Source organism: Pinus tabuliformis, chromosome 4_2 (genome assembly GCF_031772625.1).
Source record: "Pinus tabuliformis cultivar Carrire ecotype Pingquan chromosome 4_2, CPIR1, whole genome shotgun sequence".
Taxonomy (NCBI): domain Eukaryota; kingdom Viridiplantae; phylum Streptophyta; class Pinopsida; order Pinales; family Pinaceae; genus Pinus; species Pinus tabuliformis.
In genome coordinates, this window is record NC_142304.1 from 1,019,323,912 (window position 1) to 1,019,345,420 (window position 21,509).

A 21,509-nucleotide genomic window follows, 5' to 3' on the forward strand; every position below is an offset into this window, starting at 1 on the left:
GCTACAATACATTTACACTCCATTCTTTCATGACCGCCACCCTGAACCTTATATCACCAGACCATTTTCACCTCCATTAAAATCATTTGCTCCGTTCCGTGTCATTGATGTGAGATTCCTTAAGGCCCTCCTATGACAGATCGCTTCTTGTCGACATCAGCTCATTATCCAAGAAGGCGATCTAGGAACACCCCTTTCAGTACTTTGAAGCTTGCATGCCTCAATGGCAAGTTTCTCACTTCCGGCAACAGGTTTACATCAATGACCTTCGACCGAAAGATTTTGCATGGTGTTCGACGCCAAGTCCCTTATTCACACCACGTGAATTATACTATAGTACCTTGAGGATCATTATCATTATCGGTGATTCCTCTCGCGCCTGTTAACAGCTTACATCATTGGCTGGTAATCAGGCGATGTCTTTCCATGTTCGACTCCAGAACATCTCTCACATGGATCGACTTGTACTTTGAGTGAAGATCGAATGAGATTGAAGACCCGGATCTAGTTTCATCCATCTGGGCTGCGATATATATTCAGGAAAATAAAGACATCAAATGTACATCATTGCTGCACAGATAATCATCCAATCTATGGGATGATGGCTCTACCAGAATCATCAGTCTACACTCAGAAGATTGTCTGTCCTATGTACATGAAAATGAATTTATAAAGCTGAGCATGGGAATGCCCGCCTCAGCTAGATCATGAAAATATTATGAAGATAATGTATTGTATTGTATCTTATTACAGGTCTCCTCCCAGCTTGAAAGAACTTCGGATCCTCATGATAAAGAATTTCACCCGACATCAAAAATATTAACGACCTCATGCTTTAGGGGGCAACTGTTATAGACATTTTTGGGCACTGCAACCCCAAGCATAAAATGTCCATAAACCAAGGGCTCCTAAGTCCCTAAAAGTGTTGTTCCAACCCCTAAAGGAACAAGGTCAATTGATTACGGCTTCTCCCAGAAGTTCTCCATGAAAAACCACTCAGAACTGATCAAAATAGGTTCATTTCACCTGCTCCATAGGCAAAGTGCGTTGCATCTCACCTAAGTACACTCAGTGGGTATGTTGCATTTCAAAAAGCCCTTCTATGGGGTGTGATGGGCAAGAAGAGACAAATGGCAGTGTCAATCCGCGAGGTGGAGAAGCATGGAATCTTCCAGAAACTTCTCCTGTGACACTTGCCTCTCTGAATTCGACCAAGGATGAGTAAGAGATCATCAATCTCCAAGTGGAAGCAAGAACTATCAGAGGGAAGACACTAATCAAATCACAAGCTGACTCATCTCCCTTACAGATATCTATATATGGATCCCTCATCCCAGAGATCCAGAGGCTGGAATTTTGCATTTTGTAAGGAATTGCTGTTGGTTTCTTGAGGCAACATCATAGTGTTGGGTGATCTAAGCTTTGCATGAGGTGAAGAAGGGCTTACTTGCTGAGAGGATGATGCTGGGTCAGAACAACTGGTTGTAACTCTCTTGGCTCTTTCTTGATTATCAATAAAGCTATTCAAGTTTTCCTCCATACTCTTGTGTCATTTATGTTTCATGCATTTGTATGGTCAATTTACATCTGACCCTATATTGTTTATGATAATAGATCCATGTTCTTGTATAGTGTTATGCTGTTCTAATTCTACAGGTACTCTGTGAAGCTGGGTATACAAGGAAGCAAGTAGCAAAGGACTATCAGAAGAGAGAGGAATCGAGCAAGGAACCAAGCGCAAGACAGAGGTTGGTCTCCTTTATTCCTCTCTCATTTATCTTTCATAAAGGAAAATGAAAGTAGTTTTACTTTGTTTGTTTCTAAGGTAGCTACCACACCTCAATGGGATTAGCAGTTCTGCATAGACACTTTTCCCTGTAACAGGGGAGATAAAGAATTTGCAGAGTCAAAGTTTCCACATAGTATTAATCCTAAGGATTATGAGAGCAACACTGACGAAGGGGGGGATGAAGAATTTGCAGAGTCAAAGTTTCTCCATATTCCTATTCCTAAGGATTATGAGAGCACCACTGATGAAGGGGGGGATGAAGAATTTGGAGAGTCAAAGTTTCCACATATTCCTAATCCTAAGGATTATGAGAGCACCACTGATGAAGGGGGGGATGAAGAATTTGTAGAGTCAAAGACTCCACATATTCCTAATCGTAAGGATTATGAGAGCCCCAGTAATGAAGGGGAGGGCGAGGACGAGCAATTTCCAGTAAATAGAGATTCAAAGTTTCCACTTAGTCCTAATCCTAAGGATTATGAGAGCACCACTGACGCAGCGGAGGATGAAGAATTTCCATTAAACAGAAATTCAAAGTTTCCACTTGTTACTAATCCCAAGGATTATGAAACCACCTCTAATTAAGAGGAGGATGAAGAATTTCGTGCAAATGATAATTTGACTATGAATAGAGAGTCATATTTTCCACTTAGTCATAATCCTAAGGATTATGCGAGCACCAGTGATGAAGGGGAGGATGAAGAGTTTCTTGCAAATGATAATTTTAGAGGCACAAATGTCAATAATGCATTTTCTCTAAGTGAGTGTTTCAAAGGTAGTTGTGGTGATGATGAATTGAGTCCTCCAAGGGAGGTTTTCAAAAGCAGGGATGAAGATGGTGAAGAATTTCGTCTGAGTCAAGATTTCAAAAGCGCAGATGTTGGTAGTGAAGAATTTCCTTCATGTGAGGATGGTAATGAATATTTTCCAAGCAATGATGGTGATGAATTTTCTAACTATCTTCGTCAATATAATATTCCTCCTACTGATGATGAAAATGCTTCTACAGATAATAATGAAATGAAGGAGACGTTGCGGAGTAGGAGTAGGCCTTTTCATATCAATCCAAAATATTCCAGTTATATAAGGGATAGGACAAAATATCTCACAAGTAGAAGTTTTGTCGGTGATCTGATTTCAAGTGAATGTTGTCGAAAATATTGCTTGAAACATATGGATTTCAAGTTTGCTTTGGAGAAAAGGAAGAAATATTTGCCAATGAATAAATGCATGCAAAATTCATTTTTAGTGGGTTGCATGCAATCTAAACTGGCAGGTTATGATTATCATATTGGGAATGTATTGATCTGTAGAAAGGCTTTCAAAATGTTGCATTCAGTTGGTAATTTTTGTTTGTCAAGAATCCAAGAAAGACTAGAAAAATACCCTACATACTATTCAAAAGTACGTTATAAAAAAAAGGTTGGACCATCAACAATTACTGCAATGTCATGGATGAAAGACTTCTTTTCAAAGCATGGAGAGTGTCTGCCAAATAGATACAAAATACCTATTCCAGATAATTTCTCAAGACGATAAATCTACAACTTATACAAAGACTATGCAGAAGGTGTTGAAGGAGATGGTAATTTTATCACATATTCATATTTTACAAGGATATGGAGGAACACATTCAACAATGTTTGTATTCCTAAGAAGACAAGGATGGGGATTTGAAGTACATGTGCTTCTCTTAAATAAAACAGACATAAATTTCAAGGGGCAGAAAGAGGCATGCATTCATAACATTATTTTTAAAAATTGGATACTTATTAACTATGAAAGTATATTTATTAATATATTTCTTTTATTTTATGTGCATATTCCATTGTCAAAGCACTTCAAGAGCATCACAATAAACAAACAAGTGAAGGACAAAAATTGTATAAACATAGAAAAAAGTGTTATGATAATCCAAATAAATATTTGGGTTTTATAATTGATGGTATGGACCGAAAGGAAATACTTCTGCCACATTTTGTCCACACACCAAAAAAATTATAGGAAGAAAATTTTATTGAGTTTCACTTAGTTGGATGTATGGTCTTTAACGAGAGGATGTTGCCAAGAGTTTACTTCACAACTCAAAATATTCATAATGATGCAAATATTACCATAACTATAATCCATGATGTTCTTTCTCATTAGTCTGCTATTCATCTTGAAGTTTTGTATCTACAATTGGACAACACAAGCCGTGAAAATAAAAATCAAGTTCTTTTTGGATAACTAAACATGCTTGTTCAATTGGGAATTTTTAAAAAGGTAAAGGTTGGTTTCGTTCTTGTTAGGCACACTCATGACCATATTGATAAGATGTTTAGTCGTTTTTCAATAACATTGAGGAGGAAGAATGTTGGTAGCCTTACATTATTAATTGAATCTATTAAGAAAGAATATATTCCATAGCCTGTTTTTCATGTGCTTGAGGAAATTGTTGACATGCAAAAGTTTATTTTGGGATCGCATGGTGAGGAGAAATGCATTGAACAACTTAATGACATTAGCTTCCAACATCAATTTTGTATAGAAAAAAATTGATGGCAAAACACTTATATGGGGAAAGAAGTACTCAACTGTTGTAGAATGGGGGTCATCGTCAGGTTTAGCATTTTTGAAGTTCATTCCAGATCATCCAATATTTGCATCAAAGATAATATTGTTACAATCAGTGGTTGAACTCAATAATGCACGAAGACATAAGAGAGAGATAAATTATTCTGAATGTCTAGAAGAAATAAAAAAATGTATTAGAGATACATATGACTACTTTGATGTTGTTGATTCAGTTTGGTGGGAGTCTTTTTTCAATGATCAAAGTGATATCATCTCAATATCAAGAAATGAATATACACTTTTAAAGACTCCATTTATTTGGCCTCAAAATATGCCAAATGAATAGGAGGAAAGACACATTGTTGAACAAAAAAAATCTCAAGGCATTATTAATTCTCAACAGGAAGAGGAAAGAGAAATATATATTGGTTCTAGAAGATCACGTGCACAACGTGAAGCCATGGAAGACCTTTACAAGGGTTCTATGCAGGATGTTAAGGAGGGTTGCATGATAGCAGTATTAGCAGATGGAGATCCACTTGGCTATCCATTTTGGTTTGCAAAAGTTATACAAGTCATTAAATAAAATGAAGATATTACCACTATTGAGGTACATTGGTATGCCACAAATACCCACCCATTCAATGGTGTGTACAAGCCAGAGATGGTAGTTGATAAACAAATTCACAGAAAGAGAAAAAGAAAGGGTACAAATATAAATCGTCGCCACACAGACCTATTAAAATTGGAGGATGTTGACATACTTGTCTATGACTTCAATTTAACAAAGAGAGGAACTCTTCGCTTCAAGACCATAGATATTTTGAAGAAGTTGCTACTAGAAGGAACAATGTTGAGATGGGAGTCTGCTGAACCTAGTCGTAGATCTAGAAGACTTTTGAAACTTGAAATGGTGGGCATGCATGTTGACTTAGATGGTGCTTTAGTTGATGAAAGAGAAGAATATGGGTCATCTTCATCTGCATCAAGTCATTCATCTGAAGATGTAGATTCTGATGGTGTGCCAAATCCTATGGATGATTTTGAATAAATGCCTAAGAAATTTTATGTAAATGAAGTTTGCATGGTAACTTGAAATAAATATTTTGATTTCCATGATCTTACACAAATTTATGAGTCATTTCTATGTTTGTTGGATTTAATTTTTTAATTAAAAGAAATTCATGTCGTTAGAGATGTTTGCATGATAACTTGAAATAAATAATTTTGACTTCCATATGATCTTAGATGAAGTTATGGGTCATTTCTATGTTTTTTGGATTATATGCTTTAATGTATGTGATATTCAATCTACAAAGTTGATATTTTGATTAAAATCAAATAAATAATAGAAATTAATTTTTATTTTTTAAATTATACAATGATATTTCCATGATATTATTTATTGTTATCATTTTGTATAACATAGTTTTAAAATTGTTGAAATTTTAATGCCTCATTAAAAAGAACACTTCATTTTGATGGTTGATTTTTAGGTTTTCCTTACACTATGATAAGTTGTCTTAGGCTAAAATTTTAAAAGAGTTGTAATTCTATCCTTTGAAATAAAAATTACTCTTGGAATAATGAATCTTTCATTTACTTGTTCATTTTAAAAAATTGTTTTAGTCATAAAATTTGTCCATAATTTCATGGTTGAAATGTGTTACAAACTGAAGGTTTTTAATTACAAGGTTGAAAATTTGTCAAAATGTTAAGGTGTTTTTGAATTATGATATTTTATCTTTAATGCTATGGTTGAAAACAATTACAATTTCAAGGCTTTTTAGAGTCAAGATATTTTATCTTTAACTCCATTGCTAAAAATTACTCTTGGAATAATGAATCTTTCATTTACTTGTTCATTTTTAAAAATTGTTTTAGTCATATAATTTGTCCATAATTTCGTGGTTGACATCTGTTAGAAACTGAAGGTTTTTAATTACAAGGTTGAAAATTTGTCAAAATGTTAAGGTGTTTCTGAATTATGATATTTTATCTTTAATGCTATAGTTGAAAACAATTACAATTTCAAGGATTTTTAGAGTCAACATATGTTATCTTTAACAACATGGATGGAAATAGTTGGAATTGTCAAGATTCAAGACATGATATTTTATCTTTAACATCATGTCCGAGAATTGTTGGAATTTTACAGTGTTTCAAAGTCTGGATATTTTATCTTTAACTCCATTCCTAAAAATTACTCTTGGAATAATGAATCTTTCATTTACTTGTTCATTTTTAAAAATTGTTTTAGTTATATAATTTGTCCATAATTTCATGGTTGAAATGTGTTACAAACTGAAGGCTTTTAATTACAAGGTTGAAAATTTGTCAAAATTTTAAGGTGTTTCTGAATTATGATATTTTATCTTTAATGTTGTGATTGAAAACAATTACAATTTCAAGGCTTTTTAGAGTCAAGATACTTTATCTTTAACAACATGGATGGAAACAGTTGGAATTATCATGATTCGAGACATGATATTTTATCTTTAACAACATGGATGGAAATAGTTAGAATTATCATGATTCGAAACAGGATATTTTATCTTTAACATCATTTCTGAGAATTGTTGGAATTTTAAAGTTTTTCAAAGTCCAAATATTTTCTCTTTAACTCGATATTTTTGTTCTTTCGGAATTAAAAAATAAATAAATAAATAAACAAAATAAAATAAAAAAAAAAAATTGGGTGTTTTTTCATCCATTTTTCAAAAAAAAAGTTTTTTGCTTCCATTTAAAAAAGAATTTGAAAATTTACCCTAAAAAAAAAACATCATTCTCGAATAAACAATTTTCGTTTTTTCGTTTTTTTTCATGTTTTTTTGGGGTTTTTGGGCTCAAGTACCCGTTTTGTGGTAATAGTTCCCGTTTCATCGGTAACTATGTTGCATATGTTGATAATGTAGTTGGACTATTTTGGTTGCCTTGGCAATGTATGTTATTTAACTTACACATATTCTTATGAACTACTTTGTATGCATTTATATGAATCTTGTTGAATGTGAGTTGTTAGATTAACTCATCACTTTAATTTATGGATTATTCTGCATTTTAGCTTGAGATGTGATTCTGCTCGTGTGTTCCGTTCAAGCTGCGTACAATTATAGGATTCTAAGGGGTACACTTCCCTTTCCCTTCCATGTGTTAGAACCTTGATACATTGCACTTGACTCTCCGTAGGGTCACACACTTGCTCTCACCCAACGTTATCATGCTTTCCTCTATGCACTACCGTGATCAAGGCATTACACTACCACCCACTGTTGGGACTCCTACTCCAAACACTGTGAGGTCTAGCTGGGAATTCATATCGGGGAGATGCCCTGAATATTTGTGGGTCCAACACTGTCAACACAAAAAAACTTCGACCCAGCAAAAAAACTTTGATCTCGATGTAATACTTTGACCTTCTAGTAGTAGCCTAGTAAATTTACACATGGGAGAGAAATGAAACCCATAAACTTTGATTTTATTTCTCCAATAAATCTCCTTCTATTTCTTTTGTAATTTCGTATTCTTCTGCCTCCTTCTCTAGAATTTCGAACTTGTGTGTGTAATCTTCAAATGAATCAAACTGCAATTTATATATAGCCACTTCTGGAGTTAGAATTACCCTCATGTAGGTCGACTTGATGAGGTAAGCGTTGACTTGGTGTGGAGGTGACAAATTTATTAGTTTACTTAATAATAATTCTTTTTACATGATTCAAAAGCCCAAGAAGGGTCTCATTAAATGGACAATGACTCTAATGACCTAGTATAAAACCCAGAAGTCCTCAATGGGGACTTTGACCTAAAACATGATGAACCAAGCATGAAACCCATGCTTTAATAAGTAATAAGGATAATAATAAGAAAATATTTTTCTTACTTCTGATTTCTTTATGACTCAAATACTTCTATTTGGGGTAGCTCAATTGGCAATGGTCATGGAAATGAAGTCTCATCGAACCGGAGACCTTTGGTTGAATTCTTGTGCTATCCCACCAATAGGGGTGAAAAGTTTGACATGATGAAGATGTAGCCCTATGAAGCTTACAAAAAAAGGCAAAAAAATTATGATTCAAATACAATTTATGAAGACCGAACCTAGTTACAATCATCAACACCTTAGCATTCTAGAACTTTGCAAAGTTCCTTTTTGCAACTTGCAATTACAACTCCATTTCTTTGAGCCTATTTTGGAGCTCTTGCTTTTCTCCTTCCAATATCTTCATCTACTTTTGCAACTCATCGCTTTCTCTGTCCTCATTATACAACTCCTCTACCATCCTCTTCATGGTTAAGAATTATTTAAAAACCTTCCAGCCTTAATAAAAATTTGTCAAGGAAGGATAAAAAAAGACTTATTCTTTGAAATCGACATTTAAAAACTTAATAAATTACCTTTTCAATTAGTTTTTTTGTCCTTGTTTTAATTAACCTTGAAAAATGTACCTACTAAGCCGAACAATCAAACACTTTGATACCAAATGATATGAAAACTGGAGAGCATAAAACTTGCAACAAAGTCTTTTTAATTGATTATAAGGGCTTGTAAAATTAAGTTACAATTTGTCACATAAAAATACAAAATTCAACATAAATTTGTAACTTAAGATGCATACAAAAGAACTTAGTCAAGCATGAACATGTAGTATCAAGACATAGATGATAACGAAGTTCACCCCCTCCACTGGGCTACATCTATGGATTTGCCTCTAAAGGTCGAATCACTTTATTTTCTTTCCTCAAAAGAGGTTGAATGTGAATGTTTTATAGAAGGGAGTGAATCCCAAAACTTCATTCTACTACCAAATAGCCTTGAATGACAACACATTGCATACATTTCTTCAATACCTCAAAAAAATACCTCCTCTCTTGAGCTCTCAAGACTCTCAAACAAAATCTTATTCAGAAAGCCCTCTAACAAGACTCTCTCAAACAAGCTCTCCAAAAACTTTCAACGAGCTCTCTCAAGCAAACTCTCTCCCTCCAAAAGTACATAAGAGAATTTAAAACATTTTGAGATCCATAAACAAAGGAGAGAATATCTCCTTGGATCCACATTCCAAGGAGAGAATAACTCTCTTGTCCATAAAAAGAGGAGCTTATGAGATTCTTAAGGAGAAAATCTCTTAGATCCACATATCAAGGACCTCATCCACATTTTTAAGGGAAACAATCCCATGAAAATCTCAACTTCCAACTTGAGATTAGGAAATTGTTTGTGAAGTTGATTCTTACACTTAATCAATTTCTTTTTTTACAAAATTAAATGAAAAATACATGAAAAAATTAAAACCCATAATGTATTAATAATTTACACTTCAAACTTATCCACATTCTTCCAAAATATCTGTGAACTTCTCTTTGGTGAGTATAATAATCTCGTCAAGTACCAACGATAAACACCTTTAAAATTTGTCCAACAGGGTAGATCCTCGTAGATGAGATAAGCATGAGTAACATGAGCATGAGCCTGAATTTTATCATATATCTTTAACCCTAATTCTAATGCTTACCATGTACATGAAAGCTACATGAAAGGAAATCTCGACAACGAAATCCACGTACTTTTAGACAATATAAATTTATTTATTATTAAAAGATTTAAATACAAGTTTAATGTTCATAATTTATAAAGACGAAATTGAAATCCTCTATCCTAATTTTAATCCAACCCTTCTATTTTCATTAATAAGTTCTCTACTGAAATGTCATTTTAAAAGAATAAAATAATTACCAACAAATGGTTGTATAGTAGAAAAATCATTATGAATTATTATAATGAAACCTTAAAAATTGATATGGTAAATACATATAACACCTTTATTACGGGGAAGAGATTGTACTCTATAAAAATAACACGAATATATAAAAAGAACAAAAGCAAAATTGTTACAACTTTCAAAATTGGATTCCAAAAAGTATCAAAAGAAAGCTCTAATTTATAAAATAAATATAATATATTACAACTTTCTAAATTGGATTCCAAAAATTATCAAAGTAAAGCTCTAATTTATAAAATAAAATATAATATATTATTCACTTAAAGTAATGAAATTCTTACCTTTGAAGTATTTTTGATTCGTATAATTTCATGGATACCATTTTAAGTATTCATAGAGAAGGGAAACTATTTTCTCGGGAAGACATAAAGTTTAGCATTAAGTGGCTTGTTACGAAGAAGGATATGAATATTACTAAGTTTAAATTTTAAAAATTAAAGGATCTATTCTTTTTTTTTACATTTATAAGTAATTATCTTTCATATTTATAAGTAATTAAATTTGGTGATGAAACAATTGTTGCATAAACCATGGATGCAAAATCTCAGTGTAGCTATTTTTAAAAGATATAAAAATATATCCTCTAATTTTAAGACCATTATCATTAGTCTAATTTTATCATTTGGAAAAAAATATTATTGTTTGGCTAGAATGTCTTGAAAAATCAACTAAATACAAGATGTATTTAGGGGATATCATTCAATTGTGGTCCGCCTTGCTACCCCTAAAACCATTATGGAGTAGTGTCATAAATATTAAAACCAATATCCTACGTTGTTTTGTTGACTTGAAAGATTTCAACACCATTTTTAAGACAAAATTTTGGAAAAATTTGGAAGACATAAAGGTACCTTTTGAGATGAGACATGTTGTGAAAGGGTTGTATGAGATTGTTATTGTCATGTTTAGGATCACTATGTGAGAGGTGGAAGAAATTAGCTACAATATCATAGTCAAGAAATGGGTGCACTATCCCCAACCCTTTTTGGCATATATATTGAGAAATATGAGTTTTTAGAGGAAGGAAGTTGTATTGCACACCAGTATATTCATCATTCTTTTTATTTATAGTGATGATATTATGCCTTTGGAAAGGAATCTTGCCAATCTTGGCACACATTTATCCTCTAATATTTCTATTCCAAGATGAGTATGACTATTAATCATCACAAAATGAAAGTCATGATAATTAATTCCAAAAATAGCACGTATGATACATTTGTATACAACAACAATAGCTTCGAGGAAATTCCTTGCTACAAATATATTGGAATTGATATCCATCACAATTTCAATTGAAATTATAACATTATGAAAAACATTAGTGACAGGGGAAAAACTTCTTATCCACTTGAAAACAATTGAAAAAGAATAAATATTTGGACATGACATTACAAAACTCCTATTTGGGACTCTCACTACTCATTTTATATTATATGGATGTGAAGCTTCAAGAGGCAATATCTGATGGGGCCAGCCCACATGGTCCCGCCGTCAACATGCTCCACTTGATGGCGTACCAACAAATAAATATATTAATCAAAAGATTTTGGATATATGTCAATTGATTTCAATCTGCGTTGAATTGAATGGGGTTACGGTGATTGTACGTTGGTTGTTTGTTTGGTGGACATCTGCCCTCCTCGGAATTCTATGAACCCGACTTGGTATAGGGTTTCACAGCTTCGCGCTCATTTGGTTATTCGTTGTTTCTCTCGGTCATTTGCTCTGTGAGCTCTCGGCGACCTCTTGCAGCTTCACTATGGATTTCTTTGTGTTGTTTTGAGGCTTGTCCGCCTGGTTCTCTGAGTTACGTGCTCCTGGTAGCCTTCACAGCCTCGATGGTTCGGGACTCAACCTGGAAGTCTTTCGTTCACCTCGCAAATTGATGAAACCCTGGTAAGTTCCCTATTCTATGCTGGATACTTGTACTCTTTTTCTATCTAGGTCTAACGTCTTCGGCTCCTCGTGAGCAGGAAGAAAACTCGAAGGTATGGTTGCGGTTACGGCTTGCCTATCAGTTAAACTAATTCACTGTATTTTATTTGTTCCTCCAATTTCCAGTTCCCCTGTATGTCGTTTCATAGATACTAATCTCGTTTTGTTGGTTCTCTTCACACGTAGAGCCCCCCGAGGGTTTTGGCGCTTGGACACTCAGCTGTTCCGAATGAAACACGGGTAGTGTCGTTCTGTTCGTTTGTGGTTTGCTTGACCTTAGTGTTACGACTTGTAGGGTTGATATTTTTGCTGGCCTTGAGCCGCTGCTTGTATTTGGTTCTTTGTTCCTTAAGCACCGTCGTTGGGTTATGGTAATGAGTTGGGGACTTATGGGGTTTGGCTTCCGTTTGTAATTAGTATGATTCCCATGTCTGTGAACTGGGTTCGTTCCTTTGCTTTGAACAGAATGTAAATGAACAATAAATTTTGATGACTGTATTTGTAGTTCTATGAATTCAACGCTGGAATTGATTTGGGTTATATTTGTAAGTTCGCATACCTGGTTTTGACAGTGTTTGCTCACTCAGCTGGACTTGCAATTTCTGACTTCGTATGGTTCGATTGCATAAATGAATTTTTTTTATGTCTGGTTATTTTGTTTGAGCCGCCTGTAGCTGGGCGTTGTTGCTTCTCCTCTGGCTTTGGTTATCTCTCCTTTTGATTTAGAACCTGTAGCAATGCATTAACAATCTTCACACAATAATTTAATACCAATTATTACACAGTGTTGAGGACGCTGTAGGGATGAATGTGCACAGAAAAATTATATTTTCCTCTCTTCTTGTATTTCTTCTTCAGTCGAACCCTCTATTGTGCTTTGTCTCTCTTTTTAATAGCATGGTTTACAAACTGTCCTAACTGCTGTTAGTTTGTTCAATTGGTTACATCAGTTATTCTTCATACGAAACTTTGCATGGTTGTCTAGTACATTTTATTTTCATGCTCTTACAACAGTAAATTAACTGCCTGGAAACAATGACTCTAACTAATTACTACTGCTCCTAATTACAATTTATTACATTAATCTTAGCCAACTTAATAAAAGAAAAGTAATAAATAAAAAAAAACAAGTATGTTATCCATTTAGTGAATTAATTTCTTCGCCCTCTTCAGAAACCATATCACCCTCGCTTTTGTCTTTGCCTTGTCAACCAGATGCTCCTGCATTAGGCTCCTGGGGTAAAAGAAAATCATGGCTCCGTTCCATGAGCTCCTCCACCGAATAGCCAGCCTTGTGTATCTGCGCCGCGTCAAGCCACGAGCTGTGGTCCATTGGACGGTCTCTCCACTTCACGAGATATCATAGATATTCCTTCCTACGTGTCTTCTTGGCTACCTAGGTACTAAGAATCCCTTCAATCTCATGGGATTGAGCCGAAGGCATATGCCTCATCCAAGAACTGTCTCCAACTTGGGTGTCCCGTTCTGGCCGTACCACACTGTCTTCCTCTGCTTGGGTAGTATATGGGAACAGATCCGCCACATTGAAAATAGGTGATATGCCTATATCAGGTGGCAGCTGAATTTCGTAGGCGTTGGCTGAAAATTTACGCAAGATCTTGCAGGGACCAATTTTTTTAAATTTTAATTTATTATACGCGCCCTTAGGAAATCGTTCCTTGCGCAAGTGCGCGAGGACCTCATCTCCAACATTAAATTGTACTTCTCTTCGCCTTGAATCTGCTTGTTGCTTATATTTCTGTACGTTGTCCTGCAATTTTAATTTTACCTGTTCATGTAGTTCGCTCATTGCTTCGGCAAAATCTTCTCCATCCGCGCTTCTCCGCTCCAATTTTCCCAAATCTCGCAGTTCATGTATTCCCCGAGGATGCATGCTGTACAAGATTTGGAATGGGCTGTGTCCGGTGCTACGATTGGGCGAATCGTTATAAGCGAATTCCACCTGAGTGAGAGCACGATCCCATAACCGTGAATTTTCCCCAGTCAAACTCCGTAATAAATTTCCCAAACTCCTGTTCACCACTTCCGTTTGTCCATCAGTCTGCGGATGATACGCAGAGCTGAAATTCAATTGCGTGCCCAACTTTTTCCACAGGGTGCGCCAAAAGTGTCCTGTGAATTTTACATCCCTGTCAGAAACGATAGATCTGGGTAGGCCATGTAATCTAACAACCTCCGTGAAAAACAGGTGAGCTACGTACGTGGCATCACTAGTTTTCCGGCAAGGAATAAAATGAGCCATTTTTTAAAATCTATCTACCACCACCATCACTGAGTCATACCCCCGCTGCGTTCTAGGTAGTCCTAAGACAAAGTCAATGCTGACTGAGTCCCATGGCCTGCTCGGAACAGGTAGTGGCGTGTAAAGTCTAGTATTCTGACTGTGTCCTTTCGCCAGTTGGCAGACTTTACACCTGTTCACATATCGTTCTACATCCCTGTGCATTCTGGGCCAGCAATAAAAGTGTCCGAGTTGCTCCAAAGTTTTGTTTATGCCAAAACGACCGGCTAGACCACCACTATGTTTCTCCCGTACAATATTTTCCCTCATAAAACAGTCCGGGATACATAACTGTCCACCTCTAAACAATAGTCCTTCCTGCAAATTGTAGTCCAACCATGGACTTGTATTCCTCAACACGGGATTTTGGCAGGTTTCAAAGGCTTCTTTGAAGTCTATGTCGTTTTGGTACAAATCCTTTAGATGTTCGAATCCCATCACCTGTGTTCTACTTTCCTGTAAGAGCAAAGCTCTTCTGCTCAAGGCATCTGCCACATTATTGGCTTGCCCACTAATGTGTTTTAACGTGAAAGTGAAACTCTGCAAGTATTCTACCCATTTGGTGTGCTTATGGTTTAATTTGTGCTGCTACATTACATATTGTAATGTTGAATTATCAAAAAATAATACAAACTCGTTGCCCAGCAGGTAGTGTCTCCAATGCTTTAAAGCTTGGACCACGGCATAAAATTCCTTGTCATATGAGGAGTATTTCTGCCTGCTTTCATTTAATTTCTCACTAAAGAATGCCACCGGTCTATCTTCCTGACTGAGCACAGTGCCAATAGCTGTCCCACTTGCGTCACATCGAACCTGAAAAAGTTTGTTAAAGTCGGGCAGCCTCAAGATTGGCCTCTCTGTAATCTTCTGCTTCAAAAGCTGAAAGCTGTCCTCTGCTGCTCTGGTCCAACAAAAAGGCTGACTGGCCTTTTTGATGGTGTCTAGCATCGGCGCGTAGATTTCACTGAAGTTCCTAATAAATTTCTGATAAAAACTTTCCAGTCCATGAAAACTACGTACCTCAAATAAGCTCTTCGGTGACAGCCAATTTATGATTGCCGCAATCTTTTCTGGGTCCATCTTCAATTCATTTTCGGCAATTACAAACCCCAAATAGACCAGTTCCTTCTGCAAGAAAGTACATTTCTTTAAGTTTATCAGCAGTTTGTTCTGCTGTAACTTCTCTAGCACCCTTCGAACATGTTGAAGATGTTCTCCTTTCATTCTACTGAAAATCAAAATATCGTCAAGATAAACTATCACAAACTTGCCAATAAATTCTTTTAACATCTCATTCATCAATCTCATAAAAGTACTAGGATCATTGCTCAATCCAAATGGCATGACTAGCCATTCGTATAGCCCTTCATTAATCTTGAAAGTTGTCTTCCACTCATCTCCTTCTCTAATCCCAATCTGATGATATCCACTCTTCAGATCAATCTTCGTGAAATAAGCTGCCCCGCTAAGACAATCCATCATGTCATCCATTCTGCGTAGGGGAAATCTGTACCGAATAGTGATTTTATTGATAGCTCGTGAATCCGTACACATCCGCCTTTCTCCACCCTTCTTGGGTGCGAGTACTATTGGTACCACACAAGGGCTCAAACTTTCTTTGATCAATCCCTTATCCAGCAACTCTTGCACCTGTTTATGAATCTCTTCATTATCTTTCGGGCTCATTCTATATGTTGCCTTATTCGATAGGCTTGCTCCAGGTATGAAATCGATATGATGGCTAATGCTCCTCCTGGGAGGCAACTTATCTGGTAAATCGTCGACCACAATGTCCTTAAATTCTTCCAACAGCTCCTGAATCTCTGTAGGCAATTCTGACTTTTCTGTGTTCAGTGACACTGCCTTTGTCCTCCTTACAATCGCATAATTCACCTCGTTTTCCTCAATCTGCTTAACAAACTGTTTTCCTCCTATTAACAATGCTTTTGTTCCACTTGATTCTGCTGCATCCTCCTCTTTGATGGGTACAAGCGTATGTTTGATTCCATCTTTCACAAATTTGTAACAATTCGTCTTCCCATCGTGCGTCACCTTCCGATCATACTGCCACGGTCTCCCTAGCAGTATATGGCATACATCCATTGGCATAATATCGCAGACAACCTTGTCCTGGTATTTGCCAATGTGAAATTCAACCTCGCATTGTTCATCAACTAATAGTTGGTGGCCTTTCTGTAGCCACGACACCTTGTAAGGTGTGGGATGCTTAAGTCGCTTCAATCCCAGCTTTTCCACCATCTCGGTGGCAACTAAATTGTCTGTACTTCCACTGTCTATGATCAATTTACAACACTTTCCATGTGATTTGCAAACTGTTCGGAACAGTGCCTTCCGTTGGGTCTGTTCAGCCATCTCCTTGGCTGGCTTCAACAATACTTTGTTTAAAACTAAAGCCTCTCCTGTTTCTGCCACATTTTCTATCTCCCGGGGCTGTGCTTCAGCTTCCTCAGGTTGCGCAACAAATTCTCCCCTCTGGCCAGCGTGCTCGACTTCCGGGCATTCAAAGGATCTGTACCCCCACTTATGGCACCTGTAGCACTGGACATTAGTCCCCCTTCCGCGACCATTTCCTCTTCCCCGCTGATATCGCCGACCTCCTCTGGTGCTATCTCCCTTCTCTGCTGTCCCTGAAGCTCTAGAGCTGGTGCCTTCTTTGTTGTTAGTGGCAGTTCTCCCTCTGCCATAGGACTGTCCTTGTCCTTTGCCATTTCCTCGTCCTCTCCTATTATTCCGTTTCCTGTTAATTTTTTCTTCAGCCTTTACAGCACTTTGAAAGGCTTCTTCTATATTCCGTGGAGAGAGAATACTGATCTCATGTAGTATTTCCAGCCTCAAGCCATTTACGTATCTCGCTGTCTTCTCTGGAGTATCATCAGTATAACCAGCCTTCAAGTTTACACGATAAAACTCCTCTGTGTATTCCTTTACGGTCATACATTTCTGCCTTAAATTCTGCACTCGTCGATAAAGTTCGACCTGATAGTCCTTAGGCGAAAATCTGCCCTTCAGTTTTGCCACCATGCTTGGCCACTTCCTTATTGGTAGCTTGTTCATCCTTTTCCTATCCGCTTGGACACTATCCCACCATAAAGCAGTGTGTCCTTTTAACTTGGTCGCAGCAAATCTAACTCTTTTGTCCTCACTGATCTCTTCGTTTTCAAAATACTTATCTAACTCACTTACCCAATCCAGCAGAACTTCTGCGGATAGACTGCCATCATAGTTAGGGATCTCAGGTTTGGGTTTGCTGCTAGCTAACAATACCGATCTCAACAGTCTCAACTCCGTGGCTTCTTCCTCTGATCCGTCCGTAGCAGTTACTGCCTCTTCTTCACTATCATCCCCAAGTTCTGGGTCTCTTCTCCTTCCTGCCTCCACTGCTTCTAAGCGAGCAGTAAGGACTCTCAACTCTTCCACTACAACAAAACCAGCGATTTGCGCCAGATTTAGCGCCAGATTTTAGTGCATTTTTTTTGTAATTGTGATGAGCAACCTGGCGCTAAATCTGGCTCTATTGTACAATTTTTAAAGTGTCCTTTTTTGCACCTGATTTTGCATCCTTTTTCACGCTAGATTTTGCATCATTTTTTACACCAAACTATGCATCATTTTTTGCGTCAAATTTTGAACCAAGATTTGCATCTTATTTTATGACAGGTTTTGCTTCTAGTTTTGTGTCATTTTTTGCATCTATTTTTCATTCTCTTTTGCTTCCTATTTTGTGTCATTCTTTGCTTCCATTTTTGCACCATCATTTGCATCAAGTTTACACTGTATTTTGAATCCAATTTAACATCTTTTTATGCATCCATTTTGTGTCAGTTTTTGCATCTAGTCTTACGCCAGGTTTTGTATCTAGTCTTACACTAGTTTTTGCTTCTATTTTTGCACCAGCTTTGGTGCCTATCTTTGCACCATGTGTTGAATTTGATTTAGCACCAAATTTTGCATCCATTTTTCTGCCCATTTTTGCATCTTTTTTTGGACCATTTTTTACATCCACATTTACGTTTGATTTGTCTCCATTTTTCCCATCTCATTTTGCACCATATTTTGCGTCATTTGTTTCATCCAATTTTGCATCATTTTTAACACCATCTCTTGCATCTAATGTTACATCATTTTGAGCATCCAAATTTGCATTTATATTTGCATCTTATGTTGAGTCATGTGTTGTGTCCACCTTTGCATCTTATTTTGTGTCTAATGGTACATTCAATTTAGAGCCATTTTTTACGTCTACTTTTGTATTTGTTTTTGCACCAAGTTTTGCATCCAATTTTAAGCTATTTTATGCCCCTTTTTGCACCATTTTTTTGTGTCTACTTGTGTCCAATGTTGCACCATTATTTACACCGACTTTTTCATCCAATTTTGCATTTTTTTGGTGTCTAGTTTTATATCGTTTTCACCATCCAAATTTGCATCTTTTTTTGCCTCATTTTGTGTCCACATTTGCATATAATTTTGTGTCTGAGTTCGAGCCCAAATTTGCATGTGATTAGGAATCATTTTTTACATCCAATATGGCATCCTTGGTTTCACCTTTTTTCAGCCCCATTTTGCATCTTGTTTTATGTCTTTTCTTACATCTTTTTTTTTTTCCTTTTTTGCACCCAAGTTTGCATCCCAAATTTACACCATTATTTGCATCATCATTTGGCATATTAATTTGTAACGTTTTTTGCTTCTTTTTAACGCTCAACTTTGCATCTTATTTTACATCTAGTTGTTGTCTTTTTTTGCATCTAATTTGGTGCCCATTTGTGTGTCCTTGTTTTTGCCCAATTTGATATCCTTTTGTATGCCATGTTTTGTTCCCTTCTTTGTGTCAACTATTGCACAATTTTTCACTTCTAATTTAAAACACTTTGTATGTCAATTGTTTGCATTTTGTATTAATTCCTAGTTTAACATCCAATTTTACTTTCAATTTTGCATCCATGGTTACATCCGCATTTGACTTCTTATATAGAGTATATTTTTCTTTACATATATGACCCCCTTTATAGATTCATAGTGAAATATATGATAGTTGCTAAATATCATTAAAGCAGATATCACAATTCAAAATCATTTGTAAAGAAATTTAAGAGAAATTGACAACATCCATCCAAAAAAATAACAATGTGTCATTAACAATTTTCAAAACATGTATAAAATAGCAACATAATACTAATAAAATCAGTATTATTTTTAATCAAAACAAGTAAAATTCAAATATGATTAACAAATCAAAATATTTCATGAATATCGTTATTCTACGATAAATTAACAACATACATAAATCAAACTCATCGTATGATTACAAAATCAAAATGTCTCATTGATATAGGGTAAATTCACAACACCCATCTAAACATAACAATGTCATTCTACACAATAATTTCTTCATAAAAAACAATGCATGTGCATGCCTAGCTACCACCGCCAAGATCATCCTCATGATCATCTTGACCATCCTCATTACTCTGATCCACATCATCACCAACACCGCAACTATCATCATCATCTCCTCCTTCACCACCATCATCCTCATCCTCATCCTCATCATCTCCTGATATATGTTGAACATAATTTGGATCATCGTCTTGGCAATCATTACCTATAGCATTCTGACAAAAAAAATCAATATTACATGTTAGTATTAATTACATAACACAACACATGATTTTGTTATACAATGTTAACCATAAAATGAGGTAAGATATAATATCTAATAGTACTAAAAAATAAAATGAAAATATGGTTTAAAAGTATATTGGAAATCCAACTAAGATTACATACCATAGAGTCCATCCAAACAACAAATTCAACCCATCTCTTTTGCTGCAGCACCTCCTTTTCCAAATGATTTGGAGGTCTTCCATATTTTAGTTCCTATCAATCAGTAAATAGGGAGAAATTAGATAACAATGAATTTCTTCTAGTACAAAATTTATTAAAAAAATATCACATGTTTAATATACTTACAAAGGTTGTTATCAATGCTTTTAAACCTTTCTGGCCACTACGATGAGTGACTTTTGTCTTGGTTAACCTCGCCTTGGATGCCTTGTCCTTAAACATAAACCAATTCAATTTATTTTCACACAAATACATGTCTAAGATACTTATAAGTATTAATACATTCTAAATAATGTTTAATGAAAAATTCAATACCTGAATTTTTATTTCATATATCTTATTTATAACATTTTAATGATTACAATAATACTCTTGTTACCAGATATTGTCAGAAGAAATCTTACAAGACCGCTACCTAAGAACATTGGACAGTTGAATGCATTAGTTAACATGTTTGAAGAATTCTATCTTCAAATCTAGATCCATCTCATGTGATTCCCGTATGTGGTATAAATTGTCTTGAAGGTACCTACATCATTCGACACAAAGCTATTCAGCACAATCGTTAACAAAAAACATCACAACTGCACAATATGAACGGTGCATCAAAATTGGCATTCACACGTCTAAGGTCTTTTTGGCATATCTAGTGTGGGTATAAAAGGTTTCCATTAAATCTCGTAAGCCTTTTTAACTATTATAAATAAACCACTAAAGTAAAACAAACAAATCAGTTATAAGAACTGAAAAGAAAGCTTGAAAAAAGATTAACATTTTCTAAAAGGCAAACACTAGAACACACTTCAAAATACTTTTCCTAAAATACTTCTTCAACCTGGCATCAAATTTGAAGGGCATGGTCATATTTCAATATGAAGTCATACTATATTTTCAACCCTTCTATGTTGGCAAGTTAAAACTAATGTTCCACCAAGACTCCGGGATAGGGAGATGCATGTCTGGGGTGATGCACAGGGGGGGCTGTTATAGACATTTTTGTGCCTTACAGCATGAAGCATGAAATGTCCATAATCTAAGGGATCCAAAGTCCCTAAACATGTTGTTCCTACCCCTAGAGGAACAAGGTCAGCAAACCACAGCACTGAATAACAGTTCTCCACCTGAAAACACTCAAAAACAAGCAATTTCTGGATCATGTCAACTACTCCACTGAGCATCTGCGCTGAATGTCAAGTGCTCCACTCTGTACCTACGCTGAATGTCAACTGCAAAGAAGGCCACCTGCGCTGAGCGTACTTGGACAAGTGGCACAGTC

The 21,509-nt window shown here is 35.9% G+C and overlaps 1 protein-coding gene across 1 annotated transcript; it reads right to left on the minus strand.

Moving 5' to 3' along the window:
- Positions 1-19,672: 19,672 nt before the first annotated feature.
- LOC149173085 (uncharacterized) lies at positions 19,673-20,788 on the minus strand. Its single transcript, XM_089427877.1, has 4 exons — positions 20,638-20,788; positions 20,360-20,446; positions 20,174-20,266; positions 19,673-20,001 (listed from the first exon to the last, which is right to left on the minus strand). Exons 1-4 carry the CDS (start codon positions 20,683-20,685, stop codon positions 19,804-19,806), a joined length of 426 nt encoding a protein of 141 aa, XP_089284003.1. The 5' UTR covers positions 20,686-20,788; the 3' UTR covers positions 19,673-19,803.
- Between the last annotated feature and the right edge of the window lie 721 nt (positions 20,789-21,509).

Excerpts from the sequence above, each read along its gene's own strand:
- LOC149173085 (XM_089427877.1), bottom strand. The coding sequence starts at position 20,685 with ATGTTAACTAATGCATTCAACTGTCCAATGTTCTTAGGTAGCGGTCTT. Across the intron at positions 20,447-20,637 it reads TGTTCTTAGGTAGCGGTCTT|GACAAGGCATCCAAGGCGAG; the intron begins GTAAGATTTCTT and ends TTTATGTTTAAG. Across the intron at positions 20,267-20,359 it reads AAGCATTGATAACAACCTTT|GAACTAAAATATGGAAGACC; the intron begins GTAAGTATATTA and ends ACTGATTGATAG.